The sequence below is a fragment of the Gobio gobio genome (assembly GCF_949357685.1).
Source record: "Gobio gobio genome assembly, chromosome: 15".
Taxonomy (NCBI): domain Eukaryota; kingdom Metazoa; phylum Chordata; class Actinopteri; order Cypriniformes; family Gobionidae; genus Gobio; species Gobio gobio.
Genome location: NC_137108.1, coordinates 23,439,933 through 23,459,960, shown reverse-complemented (window position 1 = coordinate 23,459,960; position 20,028 = coordinate 23,439,933). Strand labels below are relative to the sequence as shown.

General features: G+C 42.5%; 1 protein-coding gene across 1 annotated transcript in view; it reads right to left on the bottom strand.

The window, feature by feature from the left end:
* Nucleotides 1-343: 343 nt before the first annotated feature.
* The window catches only part of grin2db (glutamate receptor, ionotropic, N-methyl D-aspartate 2D, b), a gene marked incomplete at both ends in the record, with an annotated part of 46,252 nt that continues 26,567 nt past the window's right edge, over nt 344-20,028 (bottom strand). Inside the window, 7 exons of the mRNA XM_079837241.1 lie at nt 344-3,535; nt 3,726-3,967; nt 9,692-9,875; nt 13,131-13,295; nt 15,565-15,794; nt 16,665-16,790; nt 19,314-19,467. Of these exons, the coding sequence (XP_079693367.1) occupies nt 344-3,535; nt 3,726-3,967; nt 9,692-9,875; nt 13,131-13,295; nt 15,565-15,794; nt 16,665-16,790; nt 19,314-19,467 (4,293 nt within the window). The remainder of the gene's footprint in view (nt 3,536-3,725; nt 3,968-9,691; nt 9,876-13,130; nt 13,296-15,564; nt 15,795-16,664; nt 16,791-19,313; nt 19,468-20,028) is intronic.

The following is a 20,028-nucleotide window of genomic DNA, read 5'->3' as shown; positions in this document are numbered from 1 at the left end:
AAAATGTCTTTTCCTTGTTTGAGGGAGTGTATATGTGTAAACATGACATCATTACTCACAGAAAAATCCCAGACATTTGCTATCCACTGTTGTCATTGGAGGAGAGGAGCACAGAGGACATCATAATACTCAGCTCAGACCGAAGATGTAGCACGGCTGGAGAATCCGTTGTGACCGCGGCAGAATGTGTCGAGCCATTCCCTGCTTTGACTGCCCTTTCTTTGCTGCTCTGGTCACTGTGGTGGACGTTTTCCTCGTCTTGGTGCGGCGCATGTATGTGCATCACACTCCAGCTGCGCTTCACAGTAGAGCTCACACACACGCGCAGCAGCGAAGCCCCGTGTCATACTTCACTCTCTAGGCTGGAGAAATGGGCAGAACCACGGCGTGAGCATAAGCTCTTGGCTTTGAGTGGCAGGTGTGGGGAGTAAAATCGCCTTGGCTGGGGCACAGACCGAAGTCTCTGGTACTGAAGCTTAGCACTGGCGGTGGCTGCTTGGGAGGAGCCGGAAGTAGCCCCAGGGGAAAGCACAGGTGGAGGGGACATGGATGCAGAGGATGGAGGTGGAGGAATGGGCATGGGTAGGGAGTTGGGAGCAGAAGGTACAGGTAATGAGGGCAGGAGTGGCTGGGGGGAGGAGGGTGATGGCTGGGATATGTGTTCTGAGAGTTGGGCTTGCTGGGAGCTTAGGTTGGACTGGCTTCCGGATTTGGATTTGTCAGGTTTAGGGGGTGCTTTGGGCCGAGAGCTTCCACTGAAGCTGTGGCAGTGAGGAAGCAGATCCTCCTGACTGTGGGACTGAGCACTGCTGTGTTTGTGGTGTATGTGGGGCCTACCGTGCCCATACTGTGTACACGTACATGATGCTGCATCTTGCATTCTATCCCGAGACCTCTGACCTTTGCTCTTTGTCCCACTGCGGCTACGCTTCTCACCCTTCATCTGCAGTTTGTCCACTGACCAATAGCGTCGCGGTGGTGGCAGGGAAGTGGGAGGGGGTGGCCACTGTGAACCCAGCCCTCCACTGCCTCCTCCAGAACCCCATCCAATCCCTGGACCTGAACCCCAGAAATCACCTGCCACACCCCACCCTTCAGCCCGACCCAAAATGGAGTCATCTCTACTGTTGATACTTCCACCTTTCTCTCGAGCAGGGTATGTTCCAAAAAACCAGCCCCCACCCCCAATTCCACTGGCTCCAGCCACACCAGTTCCTTCCCAGTACCTCTCAAATCGGCCGAACTCTCCTGAGGACCCCTCATCAGAAAAGCTTTCCTCTGCTCTTATTCTGTCCCGTTCTGACTCTGACACTGCTCCTCTCCCTGCACGCCGCACTCTCTCCTCTATTCTCTCTCTCTCTCGTTCTCTCTCTCTCTCTTCTTCTTCCCCTTCCTCCTCCTCATCCTCAGAGTCCCACTCATGGAGGGACAGGCCTTCTCTTGTGTTAACTCGCCCCCTTTCATAGTGGAGAAGCAGTGGCCTGCGCTCTCCTACTCTCCCTTCTGCCTCTCTCTCTACTCCACTACTCCTCCGTCTCTTGGAGGAGGAGAGGAGGGTATGTAAAGAGGAGGGAGGGGAGGGTCCGGAGGCCTCTGTGCCACCTGCTTCTCCTCCACTGACCCAGAATTTGACTGAAGAGGGGAGTTTGTTGAGGTTGGGATAGCGTTTACTGGATGGTCGATGTCGTGAATGGGAGCTTTTGGGTCTTCTCTCCCTTCCTCTACCTCCCCCACTCTCATCTTCTCTTTCATCCCCCTCGTCCTCACCTTCATCTCTCCTCACTCGTTCTCTCTCTCCCTCCCAAGCTGAAAGACTGCCTTTGTCCACAAATGCGCTGCGGTATTGAGTGGAAAATGACGCGTACTCTCCTTCTCTATCCCCATCCCCCTCTCCATCTCTCTCTGCCTCAACATCACCATCCTCTGGCTCGGACCGCTTGCCGGAAGAAACTTTCTTCTTCTTTTTTGTTTTCATTGCCTTCTTTTTCTTCTTTTTCACCTTGCGACGCTTCCTCTCTCTTTCTCTTTCCCTTTCACGCTCCTCCCTCTTCTTCCGTCTTTTATTTTTCTTCCTCTTTTTCTTTTTTTCTTTTTCTCTGTCTTTCCTACGTTTCTTCTCTCTTTTTCTTTCTGTATCACCCTGGGCTCCACCACTCCTCTCCCTGTCCCTCTCTCTCTCTGCCCACCCTGCCCACCATTCCTGGAGCTGTGCTAGCTGACTGCCACCCCTCTCTCTTTCTCTGTCCTTCTTATGCTCCCTGTCTCCAAAGGTGCCCCATGGTTTACGTGGGGGTATAGGAGGAGGAGGTCCATGAGTGAGAGATCTAGGGGAAAGGATGGACCGTTCTCTGTCCCTGGTTCTGTTGTGGCCCTGCAGAAGACTAGACTCTTCGGTCAGCTCATCCAAATCCTCCTCATCCTCTTCCTCAGCCTCTCTGTCTCGGGTGCTGCGAGATGACGCTGTGGAAGTGGATGATGGAGAGGTAGAACGTGAGGATGTGGCTGAAGTTGTGGTTGAGGAGCTGGTGGTGGATGAGGAAGATGATGTGGAGGTGTAGGGGAGTGAGGGAGAGGGAGATGGAGGAGTGTAGGTTGGGGAAAGAGTGACTGGCACAGGGATGGGGAGAGGAGGAGAGGGTCTCGGTCTTCGACTCGCTTCCCTCCCTCCACCTCTCCGGCCCAGTGGCAGGATGTTTTCGTACAGTGGGCCACCAGGTTCTTTGGGCTTTTTTGGTCGCCGTTTCCTCCAGAAGGATGAAGGGAGAGGGGGAGAGGGGTGCTGCAGCGGGGGGTTAGGTGTCAGCGGGGCTGGGGCCTGGCTCTTAGGAGGAAGCCTGGGAGTTCCCAGAGATTTAACCCCTCTACCCTGACCCCCTCCACCAGTACCCACTCCCACCTTCTTCCCCATGCCATGGTCCATGCCCTTCTCCTGGTAGAAAGCCACAGTAGTTGGTGGGGGCTGTTGGTGGGCTCTGGGGATGGTTTTTGGAGTTTGAGAGCCTGTCTGTTGGTCCACACATGGCCCAAGTCCCTCCGGATCAATAGGTCCATAGTAGCGCTTATATCCATCTAGACCACTACCTGTACCTCCACCACTTGCCCAGGTAGGTGCCCCCTTTTGGGGTAAGGGCCCTGTTTCTGCTAGGGCTCCTCTCACACCCATGGAGGTGGCGGCACTAGCGGTTTTGGGTAGTCTCCAGCGGTCCACAACCGCCAGTCGGCGATCTGGCCGGGGTAAGAAAGTAGTACATGGTAGCGGAGCTCCTATTAGTTGAGTATTTGCAGGACCCAAGGCTGCTCCAGAATGAACAATTGTGGGAGGGGAACCAGGAAGAGGTGTTTTGTAAGACTGAGGAGGTTGAGGCTGTTGTGGTTGCTGCTGCACCATGGCAATGGCTGGATTGGATACAGCTGAAGTGACCACATGTGAGGAAGAAGAAACAGGAATCATGGCAGTGTGATGGTGGCCAGGAACTGTGACTTTAGTCCCACCTTGTGCAGTTTCATCTTCAAAACTGCAGCAGCTATACATTCCCTAAGAGTACAAAAAATATAAGTCATATTCTGATAATGAGGGCAAATCAGGTTTCATTGCATGACTCTCACCATCTGTAATACCCCATTCATGTCCATGTCACCATCATTTTCTTTTTACTCAAACTCTTCCATATGTCTTTCATCCAGTGACTAATAATCACTCACTCTTTCAATTCACACTCTCTCACCCTGCTGAAGGCGAGTAGGAAGTCCAGTTTGCCGGACTGGCCCATTTTGTTCATGCAGTGCCGCAGCCTCCAGTAAACCAGGTGTTCCCAGGCGAAGACCAACAGACTTAGGCCCATGGCCACCAGCAGCATGTAGAACACACCGGCCATGTTGTCTATGTCTAGTTTGGAGCTCATCACTTCAATTTTATCATTATGACAGATCCCTGAGAGCCAGAGACGCTCTAGCATCTCAATCTCATCTGAATGGAGAGGGAAGAGAAATACAAGGCATTAACATTATTCACTTTCTCATTTAATTTCTCATTTAACTTCTAGGCACAGATGCATCAATACAACATGTATGAATGCAATATGGCATTGAGTTGCCTTTCCCACATGCTTGCTGTAGCAGGAAGCAGATGCCAATACTAAATGTGTGTAAATCTGTTGTGAACCAGGTGTCAGGTGCTATTTTGAGATCATGACAAAACATTTCAGGTTAGAGGTCAACTGAACAGGTGCCTGTGGGTAAAGGTAACATTACTGTGAAGGTCTGTTTAGAAGCTGATTAAAGGGGGCAGTTTTTGTTAATCTTAGAGTGAAAGGAAGATGAAGAGAGCAAGAGGCCTGTAGGCTAGCAAAGGCTAGGTCCTGCATAATGATCTACCCATATCCTCTTTTCCTCAGAGGTTAAATGAGATAAAAAAGGAAAGAGAGAAAAGTTCTTTGTCTTTTCAATGCTGCATTGTATCATGGGAAATGAGAGGATGTGAAGAAATAAGTAAAAGGCATGTGGAAAAGAAGAAGAGGGTGACTTTGCCATTATGACAAATAGCAGAAGCACCTTTTCTATTCAGAGAGGAGGAAGATGACAAAAAAAGAGGGATGAAGACATATGGCAACAGGGGGAAAACAGTATATGTGCATTGTTTATGTTTGCCTGTGTGTGTATGAGGTTGTGAAAGATGGAACAGAAAAGGGTAAATTAAATAAAGAAGGAGCAACAGAGTGATAGGCAGGGGGCAGAAAAACAAGAGGACAGAGAGGGAGACAGAACGGTGAAAGGGTGAGATCATAATCATTTAATTGTGCTGGAAGATGGTCAGGCCTGCTGCAAACTCAAGAGAAAATCAGAATCTCACCTTTTATCTACAAAAAGACGAGCTTGTGAATTACTGCAATCCTTACTAGACCAAGGCATGTACTGCAGCATTAACTGCTTTGATGAGAACTGGCCAACTGCACCACGTTATCTCAGTATGGACCATCTCAAAATAGTGCTGTGTAACATAATAAAAGTACATCATCACCCATCACACTGTAAATGACAGTTGCGTTGTTCTCAGAGTTTGAATTATGGCGTCTGTCTCTTATGCTATCAAAACAAACTATCCAGCAAGCATAACTTGCGGGCATTAATCACAATGTAGATGAGGTGCAGCAGACACATCACATAAAACATTTCACAAAAGAAAATGCAGTCAAGCAGGACGAAGAAGCGAAAGCTGAATCCCACACGGGACTAAAATAGATAACAGCACGAGCCCGGCTTGGATCAGAGCAATGCCTCACTCTGTTGACACTGTCCATTCACCTCCTTCTGACTCCTGCCAGAGGCTCTGGCAAACCACTTCACTGGCCACAGCCAAACTTAGCAGGTGTGTCACACTGAGAGCACACATACACACACAGCTATATTATAAACACACAAACACTATTCACACACTTGCACAGCTTTACAGCTGTACGCTAAGTTACAAATATGCACCCACACATAATAAACAGACGCAGACATACTTTCACACCTTTGCTCTTGCCATCACAGCTTCTGTTTGGCAATTGAACTCAGTGTTGGCACGATTAAGTGGGCACATTTGAACAGATAATGCTTTAGTAAGGTCTTTAAGCTCAGGCAGACAGCCAGTCTGTGCCATTTGTGTGACCTCCAACACTGTTCCCTGTGCAGCCCACTCTGATCCCACCCTGACCCAAACCACTATCATGCTAAAGCAAACATTGCTCTTGGATCAGCCTTAAAGGTCAACACTTTTATAAACAGATCAGAACCACAGAGGCATCTCTGACCACTGTAATAAGTCCTTGGAATTGTTAGTAGGTGAAAGGACTCCTATTCTAGATGACCGCTCCACAGAAAGCTGCTGGCCCTGAGATAAAATAACATAGCGCTTTTAGCAGGTAAGAAGTGCTTTTGCGTGGTACTGACCAATAAGTTTACCTGCGGCGTTTAAAAGGCTGCAGATGGACAAGTGGTTTCCTGTGGCTTTTAAAGGCTCTAAAGAAACATAAAAGTACAAATTATAGTCGTTGGTTGTGCAACAAAAAGGATTCAATACCCCCATAGTAACTTCCCAAATGTTACGCTAATTTCTTGGATTGGCACAATTTCATCAGTTAAAGAACAACTGGACCCACTTTATATTAGGTGGCCTTAAGTACTATGTACTAACATTTTAATTAATCATTTGATACAATGCACTTATTGTGTACATACATGTTTTTACATTGTACTTACATTTAAAAAATATCTGCCTGTAATTACATCATAATTAATTTCTGTAGTTACATTTGTAATTACACAGTTGACACTTCCCTTACACCTAACCCTACCATTAAACTTACCCATACCACCACACCTGTCCCTAACCCTACCCGTATCCCACCTCAATATCAGCAAAGGTGTTTTGCAATACAATTTGAACACAGTAAGTACATTGTACTTATTTTTTAATGTAAGTACATAGTACTTAAGGCCACCTAATATAAAGTGGGGCCGAACAACTCCGGTGAAAAATGAACCTAGGGGTAATTAACACATGGTTACTGAGTAGATCGTTCTCTGGGATGCGTTTTCATGAAAATCAAAGGTAAAGAGTTTTATCTCTAAAAACAGATTAGCTTATAATGCTAGTATATGGGGCAGTAAAATTAAATCGCTAGTTAATACCACTAACAAGGCTCAAAATAGAGACTAGTGCTTCCAAAAGATACACACTAAAGAGAAGGCGAATTATTCAACCGTGGCTCGACTGTTTTCCAAGATGGCTCCTGCCTGTATACGCGTAATGTACTGTCTTTATAAAGTATCTTCTTATTAAACTGTTTGTAAACTGTTTACAAAGTTCTCAATGCTTCGGTTTGCATGTAGGGACCCCCATTATTCTACCGTGTTAGTGTGAGGCTATTTTGAGCCTTGTTAGTGGTATTAACTAGTGATTTAATTGTACTTATACTACGGGGCCGTTGAATGCTTGAATCTGATTGGCTGATGAACGTTCTGAGGTGTGCAATTATTTTCTGGGAGATGCACAGCGAACGTAGTTCCAGGCAGCTCTTGACCGCATTACAGTTCCATATCACTTCGCATAGTTAACTGTAATAACGGACTAAAAAACAACAATATGACAGACGATTTTCCTAAAGTAAATCTTAATATTTACGGTGAATATAAAACGTTCAACAACTGGGCGGCAGCAGTATTAGACAGTCCAGATGAAAACCAACAGACGGAAGCGGACATCAAAGGCAAGCTTTTCTGTCTCATTACTGAAATCACACACACTCGCACTCGCACTACAGTTTGCACAAAAAGGTGTCAGCGCTGCCCTGACGATTTGATCAGTTAGCCTATATAGTGGAGCAACTTAAAGGCTACACGTGACATTTTTTCACTAGCAAGGTAATAATTCACACACACTCTCTCTCTCTCTCTCTCTCTCTCTCTAATAATAACTGAAGTAGAATGCTATCAACGGCTCAAGCCTTTGGATGAGACGCGGAAGAAATAGTCCTACTCACAATAGCGATTTAAGTACAAAAACCGGACAAATCCCTTTAAATATATCTTCGGATCGATGTCTTGAGGTGTGGTAACCGTAGTATAAGCGGAATAATTGACTCCGGGGCGTTCAATTATTAGAATAATAATGCACACCCGAGGTGTAACGGCCACTCCGCTTCGCGTCGTGACCGCATCACCACCTCGGGTGTGCATTATTGTTCTAATAATTGAACGGCCCGTCGTCAATTATTCCTTACTTATTATATGCCCCATATACTAGCGTTATAAGCTAATCTGTTTTTAGAGATAAAACTCTTTACATTCGATTTTCATGAAAACGCATCCCAGAGAACGATCTACTCGGTAACCATGTGTTAATTACCCCTAGGTTCATTTTTCACCGGAGTTGTCCTTTAAGAATAGTGTTACTTTGTGTTGATATGCCTTCAACAAATATGCTTATGCAGAAAAGGCAACCTTTCTAACTTGAGGATAAGCTAAAACTAAACAACAGCACTGACATTGTCTTTCATGATTTTCCAGTGAAACATTTTGAAAAAGAAGAGTGATTACATGTAGAGCTGCCCTAATTGAGATTAAAATGTTTGATAATAGAGACTCATTATCCACAGAAAACCACAAAGGTTTTTAACACTTTAAAGGCAAAAAGGACAGAATTCAGAAAATAACATCAGATAAAACACCCATGCCTCAACCACCAACCGGATGAATAAAAAAAGTCACTGTTCATTTCACTTGTTAAGCTTCTCAGCTGTTAAATTGTAGTGTTAGCTAATGGAACCTGGCACCAGTGTGACGATCGCACTGTGGGAACCTGGCGTACTCACACATTCTTTCAGTCTCTCTCTCTGTCTCTGACACACCAAAAGCCAAAGAGGATTTAAACAGCAATCAAACAAACCCTCCAGTTTAAACAAAACACTGTGTGAGATAGCTAGAGCATTTATGTGTTTGTGTATGTGTGTGTTGGGAGAAGGCAGGGAGGATGGTGTATAAATGACAATTAAAGAATTAGTACTTGGACAAGCACATTTGAATCAGATGTGTTCCACTCTGACATTGCAAATCCATAACAGCTAATCCTCTAAGGACTGTGAGAATGGACAGCCACTCAATACACACATATCTCACAATAGCTTGATTCCAAAACCTAGTGAGCTGACTAGCTACCTGTTGCCAACACAGGCAACTGCCTGTGTAGTATTCCTAACCATCATGGGACCGCCTAAGTGACTAGTTTGGAATTGGAATGCTTTGTGGCGTGCACACCATATGAACAGCACAGGAGAAACAACTCACAATAGTTTGCTGTTAGCATGTTGTTAAGTTAACAACGTGATACTTTCATACGCATAAAAATACATAGCACAAAAATGAGTAAGATGATCAATTTGACACTTTAAGGTATCTAAGCTTCATTCATAATGAAGCTGATTTTACACGCAAACACTTGACGAACTACGTTACACAGCTTGATGCCTCACAATCCTGCATCAGGCAGCTCATAGGTTTTGGAACAGGGCACAGCCTTTCTTTCTCTATTTCTCTCTTTCACACACACACACACACACACACACACACACACACACACACACACACACACACACACACACACACACACACACACACACACACACACACACACACACACACACACACACACACACACACACACACACACACACACACACACACACACACACACACACACACACACACACACACACACACACACACACACACACACACACACACACACACACACACACACACACACACACACACACACACACACACACACACCACTTCTGTCATTCCCAAGACTGAATGTTTGACACATGAGACATCTCTTTTATGCATCAATAGGTTGCTATCATCTTTAAATCAGTAAACGGCCTCCTAGCACAAAGACAAATGCCACCTGACAGACAACAAAGATACATATTGCGTCATGTTAAGGAAACTGGATTACACCAAAATGGCTGGGAAGATGGCTTGGAGCTAGCTGTGCAGGCGAATGAATAAAGTCTTATTAAACATGCATAAAAAAAAGACTTTTATCTCCCAAAAGCTTTTATCTTCTCCATCCCAACAGCATGAATGCACTAATATACAATCCCTTAAATTTGAGCACTTTGATACTGCAGAACCTTCAGACTCTCACCGTCGCCCACCAGCTGCAGTAAGGCCAGGTCCAATGGCCGTTTCCAGCGGGAGTTCTTGATCAGGGCGATGCCGTAACCAGTTGTGGCGAATACTTTCCCTGAGCCGATGGTCATTACTTTACAGCCTTCATCTTTACGAGCCATGTAGTTCAACACAGCTGCATCATAGATTAAGGCATCCAGCTTACTGCAGACACAGACAGGAAGAGTAGGAGTCAGAAGAGACAGAGCGTGAGATGAAGGAGGGTGACAGACAGAAAGAGAACAGAGAGGAAAGTTGTAGTGTGGCAGCATTATATTATATAATCACTTTTGCTAAAAATGGATAAGGAAATGACAGGCTCAGGGAAACCATGGTGTGGATTAACAACTCATGACAAATAGAGGAAGAGTGTGTGAGGTGTGCAGGGCTAACAGAGGAAGTGTGGGAGGAGGGAAAAAAAAGTGCAAACACATCGTAAAGGAACCCGTTTGTGAGAGCAACATGGGGCTGGGAGGTGTAAGGAAGCGAGTGGAAAAGTGAGAGACGTTAGATAACACATTGCAAGCAATGTTATTTTTGTTTATGAAAACTATTACAAAGACAGAAAGTAAATAAACACAGTGGAAGTATTTTCATTAACAGAAATATAAATGAGTTTGTGAAGGAATGAAAGCTAAACTGGAAATATAGAAGAAAGCAGCAAATATCAGGGTTTAAGTACTGCTGGAACTTGAAGTATTATTATTATTATTATTTTCAAAATATAAAGCATTTCTCAGACAGTCAGTTATTTCAGGACGATTAGACAGTAGAGATCTGACCATTCTCATATTTATAATCGTTGTAGCCCCATCTATTGTCTGACTGTCATTTTATGAAAATCTTGCTTTTCGAGGTTGTAGACTTTTGAGTAAACTGGGCCACACCCACAAAGAACAGAAATTTAATTTAGGATACACATTTGGTTTGTCTTGGATTATATACAGTTAGAAATGGTTCTGGTGATTTACAGTTCAGGAGAGACAAAGGTTCAAAATGTACAACCTCAAACGCATTTATCTTCATTGTCGTGCCCACACTTGGCTGTTTGGGCTGTGTCCTTTTGCGCATAAAGTAATGGGCAATAGTTCTACCAAATTTCAGATTTATTGGCTTTATGGTTTGGGCTATATGATCAGTTTTAGAGAATAAAAAAATTATACTACAGGGCTCCAGAGTAACATTTGAGAGCAATGGCACCAGCGACGTCAGCACCTGATTTGGTGGCGCTGGAGGAAAATTTATCATAAAGTTGATTTAATCATAAAATTACTATTGTTTTGCGTTGTTTGGTTAATAAGTGCAGTTACTAATAATATTACATGTTTATTTATTGGAATTGTAACAGTGAAGCACTGAGCTTGAATTAATATGCAGATAAAATTAACAACAGTACAGTATGTACAGTAAAAACAGTAATGTGCTAAAACCTAATTTTATAGGGAAAATGTAAATATTCTGCTCTTAATTAAATGTACCATTGTTCTTTTATAAAATCACACTGAATTGACCGACAGCTTCAATGATTAGAAAAGGAGCACTCTACTTGTTTTCTGTCTAATTCAGTCATAATTTAAAGAATTTTTTTGTTATTCATGAGACGTGCGACTACTTACTTTTTTCCCATATATTAAGGAGTGGAAATGGCTAATAAGTCAATAAGTGGTCCTTTGCCGCCACCTACTGGTTATAGTGGTAATTTCATGTCTTTTTAAAATAAAAGTGCTTGTTTGCCATAAAGTGGACTACACCTTAAAACGTTTAGTTTTACAAATCACCACATTAAAAATAACATTGGAATTGGATTAATATTTAGAGCTTTTAAGTGCTGGAAAAAGTGTGAAGCCCTTGAAAAGTGCTTCAATTTCACTCCAAGCCTGTAGTGCTCCTGTCAGAAATTGAAGCTTCTGCGCCTCGATCGCCCCCGGTGGCCGGTCCCAGTATAGCTCTTAAACCCCACCCCTCCATGTATTTGAATGGACGCGAGACACACTAAACAATTCAATTACACTTCAAATAATTGTTTCCTAAAGATGGTTTCTGTCATTTTAGGCAGTTTTTATTACGATAATTTCTTTTCAAGTGTTCGTTTTTTAAATAAGTTTAGTTTTAGTGAGTTATTTGATGCTATAAAAACGGGGGTTGTGACGTCATGATTGACAGCTGAGATTGACGGCTTCTCTGAGTGAAGTTGTCACTGAGGCACTAACGGACTTTTTTCGGGATTTTTGGGAGGAGATTGGAGCTTTAGCTTTAATTTCTACATTTCCATAACTGTTTATTTCACACCAACACAATGAATTATTCTGCATCTGTGAGAGTGTGGGCGGGCTTTTGATAATCGTGCCTCTACTTCCTGTTCTCTACTGCGCAACTCCGGTCCCGAGATCGCTACTGCGCAGACTCGGTCCCAAGATGTCAGCGCCGTGAGCGGGCATATGAAAGCTTCAACTATGGTCAGCGGAAGTCAATGAAGTTGCGTCGTCCATATTTTTTTACGGTCTATGTTTCACTCTCAAAAGGTTGTATGAACCCTGAGATGAATAATGTAAAAAAAAAAAAAAAAAAAAAAAAAAACATTTGACAATTGCTTCCACAATACCATGGGGTGTTATTACATTAAATCCATGGTTAATGTTTCTGATTTGTGAAACCCCTTAACTTTGTTCACAATGTTGCTCCTCGTTTCCATGTCAGCGCTGTTTGATCTGATATGGTTTATAACAGAGGATTCAGCGATCTAGATCTTGCAGTAGCGATGTTATTAATTCTGTGGGCGAATTCAAACACTTTCTCACTGGATCTCCCAGCGCTGTTTAATAACGGTGTCACGTGATCGAGATCGGCCCGTTTATGAGCTTGCGCTGCGCTGTCTCTTATTGCTCCGAGCTGATAAACCGTCCGCACAGCTCAAATGAGTAGCGCGGTTCCGTTCCGCTTTCATTTAGTTTGCCGTTTGATGTTTCTCATATGTTACAGAAATGGCAGCTCTTATCAGTTGGGCAACGTGGTGGTGGCACCAGCAGGAAAAAAGGTTGCAGTCTGGAGCCCTGTACTAAAAAGAATCTCACAAAAACAGTAGGGTTTTTATCATTTGATCCCAAAGCTATAAATGTGCTCAACAATCACTGTGAATGAAAATGACACAGAATATACAAATACAAAATACAAAAATACCACTTTCTTTTTTTACATTTCTTTTAGCTTATAAAACACTCTTGAACAACAATGTGGATCCAGTCCAAATTTAAAGCTAGGGTGATTAGTGATGGTAATTTCAAATGCAGCTAAATGTAGTTTGTGGAGGTTTTTTTTTAAAGAATAAAGAACTATCTATGAACTGTAATACAAAACAAAATTAAAAACTGTATGAGAAACAGAATAACGTAAGTCAGTGAGAGTAAGAAACCCAGCACAGACCCAGTCTTGAGGTGGGAGATGGCGTCCTCCACACTTTTCTGGTTGTATTTGATCATGTACTGGTGCATGTCTGGATAGTTACTGCGGATGTTTTTCTCTGTGCTTCCGTTAGGGACTGTTCCAAATTTCAGAGGAGGGTACTGCTCTGTGGGGTGCTGAAACTGAGAGAGGGGAACACAGTATGAAACGGTGATTGAAATTGATTTTGCATCTGTTTTTTTCAAAGTAATTAGTGGACTAACATAGAGCACAATGAAAAAAATGTTGTAAGAATAAACATGAATGACGTGAAAGCGAACGCATGTTAGAAACAGACTACAGCTACTGCAGCTGTCAAAACCAACTACAATACATCATAAGCACAGAACAATATCCAATGCAGCAGTGCTGACATGCACATTGTGTTCATTCCGCTTCACAATAGTGAAGCAGATGGGGGAAACTATTTTCATTTAAAAGGGGATTACAAAATGAACATGAGTCACTTAGAAAAAGAACCAACAAAAGCCACCGCAAGTTAAATGACTTTAAGTATCCAGATTTGATGTAGCTTCTTTTCTGAAAATGACACAAACACAATGGGACTCAAATACATTTCATTTGGTGTACATAAGTACATTCATTTGCCACGACAGCAAAACAGTGTTTTTAATGTCTGTGTGTTTCTTCAAGAATCCCTGTAGATTCTCCAAGGTCAACACTGAGAGCGAGGGCAAAGGAACATTTCCACGCTAGAGTGGCAAATTACTGAACATCTCACAGACCCACGATAAACGAGCACTACCACCGTATTAAAACGCAAGCACAAGTAGAGGCACATCAATGCGATATGCTCTGGTTGCTAGCAGAAGATTGAGTATGAATTGTCCTTATTGTTAGCTATGATAAGGCCTTTTATAGAATTAGGCTGCTTTTCATGTAATATAGGAGCTGAATGGCCAAACGGTAAAGATGAGAATGTAGGGTTTTCAAATACTTGTAAGTGTGTGTGTTTGTGTGTAGTTTGAGGTTGATTTTTATGTTTTGGAAATAAATCTCCTTCAATAGAGACTGATTGTTCAGTTAGCCATGTTCAAAACAGTAGTGCTGCTTAATATTTTTTTTTGGAAACCGTCTTTCTTCCAAAATGTGTGTCATTTCAGTAATAGACTTAAAATTCAGTAAAAGACAAAGAGTGAGAAAATGTTTCTTCATGCTGTTCATCCACTTAGCAGCCAATTTAAGCTATACTGTCAATCTCAAATTCTAGTCCCACTCTATTCTCTGTAGTCTTAGGGATTTTGATCCCAAAATCCATGTCAACACTATGGGCCCTATCTTGCACCCAGCGCAATTGACTTTGTACACCGACGCATGTGTCATTCCTATTTTGCACCCGCGCAAAGCACGCTTTTCCCTCCACAGAAGCACGTCGCTAAACTAGTGAATGAACTTGCGCTACCTGGGCGGTTCAGCGCAAAAAAGGAGGCGTGTTCCGGCGCAAACAATCCCTGGTGCTATTTTGCTGTTCCATTAAACAATTGCGCCACTGACCAGAAAAAACCTAGTCTAAAGTCAGTGGCGCGTTGCGCGTTGTTCATTATGCTATTTTAAGGGCGCATGCTTGACCATAATGTATAGCGTGCACAACGCGCATACACTTTGCTCATGTAACCTACACAGATGCAAGTTATTTTTGCAAATCATAAATTGTTACACTAAAAAAATATTAACACATGAGTTGACGGAAATCATTGTGGTGTGCCACGAAGATGTGAAAAAATAGGTATAAATAGCTTACAAATGATTCAGGCTAATTGTAATAATTAAGGATAAGACCTGTTTGCCCAATATAGTGGCAAGACATATATGTATATAAGGACATCTGACAAATTGGTTTGTCCGTCAAGAACCAGGAAAAAAAATCGACTGAAAAACTGAAAAAACTGAAAGACTGAAAAAAAAGACTGTGAAATCACCTTTACCATAATGTACAACATTACAACTTCACTTCTCTGTCTTTCAATGCTCTTACAAGCACACCAGTCTCCTCGGCTGTGAACCGCTCCTGGCGTGCGCCTGGTAAATACGCCATAATAATAGCAATCCATAATGGAACTTGCGCACCTGCTTTTAAAGGGAATGTTGGATGACGCTCGGATTGGTTTATTCACGTTACGCCCAAACCACACCTATGAATAATGAAGCTACTTCAGACCAACCCATTTTAGATTTGCGCCGGGCGCAAGAGCCATTTATCCCGCAAGGAAAATAGCAACAGCGCCGAGACCCGCCCACAAAGTTACTTGCGCTTCGCGCGTTGACACTTGCGTTTCAGATCGTTAAAATAGGGCCCAATATCACAAATTATGAAAACTTTATATGCCCATCTACACGCACCAATGAACACAAGCTGCATCTACGGTATCTCTGAAACCCCTATTCCCCTACCTTTTTATCGCTGAGGCCAGACACAGTGTCAATGTATTCCTCTTGGATCATGAAGGCAGCCAGGTTGGCAGTGTAGCTAGCCAGGAAGATGACAGCAAAGAAAGCCCAGACAAGAACCATGATCTTGCTAGTAGTTCCTTTGGGGTTCTCCACTGGAACTGAGTTATTAAAGACCAGAGCCCAAAGAAGCCAGATTGACTTCCCTATTGTGAACGTAGAACCACCGGCCTCTGACAGAGAAGAGCAAGTGAAACAGAGAAAGAAAAGACTTTTAACATGGCCTTGAATTTTAAAGGAACTGTATGTAAGAATTGTATTTCATTTAATCATAAAATGGCCCTGATATGTCACTAGACATTAAGAAATCATGTTAATTTCAAATACTTATATCACTGACAACTGTTGTCCGGCCAGGATATTGTCTTTTTAAAAGTGAAGTTGCAGCCCTCAACTGATGTTGATGTTGACATGTTGTGTTTTGGCCTGAAGCGCCACCCTCCACCTATCTACCAATCACGAAGTCAGTAGTGTTTCGGCATCCGGGTTGCCAGCTCTGCTCTAGTTACCACAGTTGCAGCTACAAACTTTTTGGATAAAAAATGTCTAAGGAGGGGGAGAGGGAATACACCGCTCTACAGTAATTTGAAAGTGATTGCAGTACCAGTTTTGGCCACAATCCTACATACAGTTCCTTTAAAGGCACTTTAAATATTCATAAGCTCCAAACAAACTAAAAAGTACCAAAACTGCTAAATTGATAAAAAAAAAAAAAGGCTTCCTAAACTATGCAGGTGATGAGGTGAGAGAGGGGTGTCGGTGCCAGAGGATGAAGAAGAGAACAGAGGAGGGAGAGGAATACAGAGCACATGTCTGCAGTCCTTTATTATACATGAGTGTCTGAGAAACTGACTGCACCACAAATATTAAACCCACACCCAGGCCAATAAAAGAACAGAGGTGAACTCATCCATTCGGACTCCTGGATAAACTCAGTGACAAGCAACTGTGCACATTTATCTCCGTTAAAATAATGCTTGAGGCTACTTAAGTTTGACCTTATTAAAAGGTTACGTGCAGGACTAAGAGCAAACCGGACTCACTCTTGCCGCTCTGAAGGCTGCGGTTGTACCCCACTGGACTGAAGAACTCAAAGATGAAAACCGTCACTGCCACCACGGTCAGGCACATAACAAACATCATCACCCACACAGCAGGACTGTACGGCTCTGAGAGAGGGCACAGACAAAGAGAAGAGGACAGAGAAATCAAAACCATTAGTAGTAGTTTTTCTACTCAACACGGAGCAGAAATCAATACCAGGGTTGTAGCAAACATTAGAACTGGAGGAGACTTTTGGAAATGGCTAAATTTGAATTCAATTAACTAACTAACTTAACTAGGCTTTTAAAACCATGATATACACTATATTGCCAAAAGTTTTGGGACGCCTGCCTTTACATGCACATGAACGTAAGAATGGGAAGACATCCCATTCTTAATCTGTAGGGTTTAATATGGAATTGGCCCACCCTTTGCAGCTATAACAGCTTCAACTCTTCTGGGAAGTCTTTCCACAAGATTTAGGAGTGTGTTTATGGGAATTTTTGACCATTCTTCTAGAAGTGTATTTGTGAGGTCAGGCACTGGTGTTGGACGAGAAGGTCTGGCTCACAGTCTTTGCTCTAATTCATCCCAAAGGTGTTCTATCGGGTTGAGGTCAGGACTCTGTGCAGACCAGTCAAGTTCCTCCACACCAAACTCGCTCATCCATGTCTTTATGGACCATGCTTTGTGCACTGGTGCATAGTCATGTTGGAACAGGAAGGGGCCATCCCCAAACTGTTCCCACAAAGTTGGGAGCATGAAATTGTCCAAAATAGGGCTGGGCGATAAAACGATAAGGATGTGTATCGCGATAGACACGTAATCGATATCAATAAAAAATGCGTTTGATAAAACGTTCAATTTTTTTTTTCAATCGTCGCCAGTCAGCTCGCCAGTATGGCAGTTTTTGGGATTTTTAGAAGTCTGACCATAGTCAGACCAATGTCGTCTGCAAATTATGCAAGACCGCCATCGCCACCAAGACTGGTAAGATGTAAGATGTGCGGTGAGAAGAAGTACACACGTGACAATGTTTACTTTAAACTTTCCCAAAACCACACAACGAAAGAATCGTGTAAACCCAGTATTACTTGTGACATTAGAACAGAATATATGGATGGAAGAACATGTATACAACTAAATTAACGATCTCTCAAACATTTTCTCGAAACATTTGCAATTCGTTTCGTGACCCTTTTTATTAAACATGGATCTTTATTTTCATTAAAAGGGCTTATTTCTGCTATTGTTGTCTCATTTTGTAAATATAAGCAACTGATTTAGATACGCAAACTGGGTGCTGGTGTGATGAGATGTCAAGGAAGATTTGCCTCAAACTCGTGCATCTTCGGTTGCAGAGCCACGCGTAAAGTTAAAAATTTGACGTGCAGTCATGCACACCGCCAAGCGAAATGGGGTCTCACGCTTGTCCTTTGGAGCACAGCCGTCAGCAACGTCCAACAACATCTGCAGCTGCAACACCGCACAAGCAGCAGACCACCATGGAGAGGTACTCTGCATCAGTGCCTTATGACAAAGCATCTAAAGAAATAACGGTACAAAGAAATAACGGAGGCACTGCACCTTAATGTTAAGAGATAATTGTTAAGTGTTCCTTCTGATTTTAGACTTCTGTTTACATTTTAATTATTTGAGTGTTTTCTATGGTTGTGTTGACATTTCTGCCTTTATAACTGAGGGTATTATAATTAGAAGATGGTTAAGTTTAAAATAAAAATGTTTAAATGTAATATATTTTTCTCCTGGTCCTTATTTTAAATAGGTCATAAAAAATATAAATAATTATCGATATCGACCGATATGAAACAGTTATATCGTGATACAGTTTTCAGCCATATCACCCAGCCCTAATCCAAAATGTATTGTATGCTGAAGCATTAAGAGTTCCTTTCACTGGAATTAAGGGGCCAAGCCCAACCTCTGAAAAACAACTCCACGTCATAATCCCCCCTCCACCAAACTTTACACTTGGCACAACCCAGTCAGGCAAGTACCTGTCTCATGGCAACTGCCAAACCCAGACTCGTCCATCGGATTGCCAGACAGAGAAGTGTGATTCATCACTCCAAAGAACACTTCTCCATTGCTCAAGAGTCCAGTGGTGGCGTGCTTTACCACGCTTGAATGCACTGAGCTCCGGAGAGCGACCTATTCTTTCAGAAATGTTTGGAAGTGAATTCAATGATTTGGAGGGGTGTCCTAATACTTTTGGCAATAAAGTGTATTTGTAAAAAACTAAAAACAAAAATAAATAAATAATAAAAATAAATAAAATTAATATAAATAAAATAAATAAATAAAATAAAATAAAATAAAATAAAATAAATAAAATAAAATAAAATAAAATAAAATAAAATAAAATAAAATAAAATAAAATAAATAAAATAAAATAAATAAATAAAATAAAAATGGCATTAAGTCTGTTTGGAAAAATGTTGATTTAGTGCTTCTCACTGAAGTGTGATAGATAGTTTGTTTTGAAAGGGAACTGTAAGTCTGATTGATGAGCTCTGAAAAGATACGCACCAGTACCTGAAAAGCCATACATCATAATCACATGCAGCAGAGACTGATTAAAGTCAAATATGATGAAACATTATGGCTCACATGAGACTCAAACTCACCAAGAAAAGCAGAGGGGGAGACCGTTCCGTTACTGCGAGAGACCATGACGCTGATTCCCGTCTCCACAAAGGGCACAGAGAAGTCCACAACCTCTGACCTCTCTTCATTGATAGTGAGGGAGCCGATCGCCATGTCTGCCCGCTTGTACACAACCTAGAGAACAGGAGGAAGTAGAGGATAATATTTTTTGCCCTTTTATTTGTAGTAGGAACGTTTTATTTACAGGATTTATAGGGACTCTTTTTACAGGAGCATGATTCCCTGTAAAATGCCGCTGTGGGCCAGTAAAGTTTTACTGATTAATCCTTGTTTGACAAGGGAAATTACCATATACTGACCCTATATTTCCTATATTGCAACCCTATATTCTAAATCCCTATATTTAACTGAACAGTGAAGAAGCAACAGGAAAGTACAGGAAGAGAGAGAGAGGGGGAACACGACTGGGATTGGGACTTGAACCCAGGTCCCCACGAGCACAACAGTACTGCAAACTGGATGTCTGGAGTGCCACCCTCTGTGCCACAGCTCTGATTTAAAAAAAGCATTATGGATCAATAAAGGCCACAAAGAAAGCTACTGTATTAAAAGTATATGGCCGAAGTAGTCCAAAGCATGGAGCACTTTATATTAAACACTTCAAAAAAGATTGAGCATATAGTTTCATGTGGTCAAAGTGCTTGTGTCATTAAATGTGCTAAAGTGGCTTTGTTC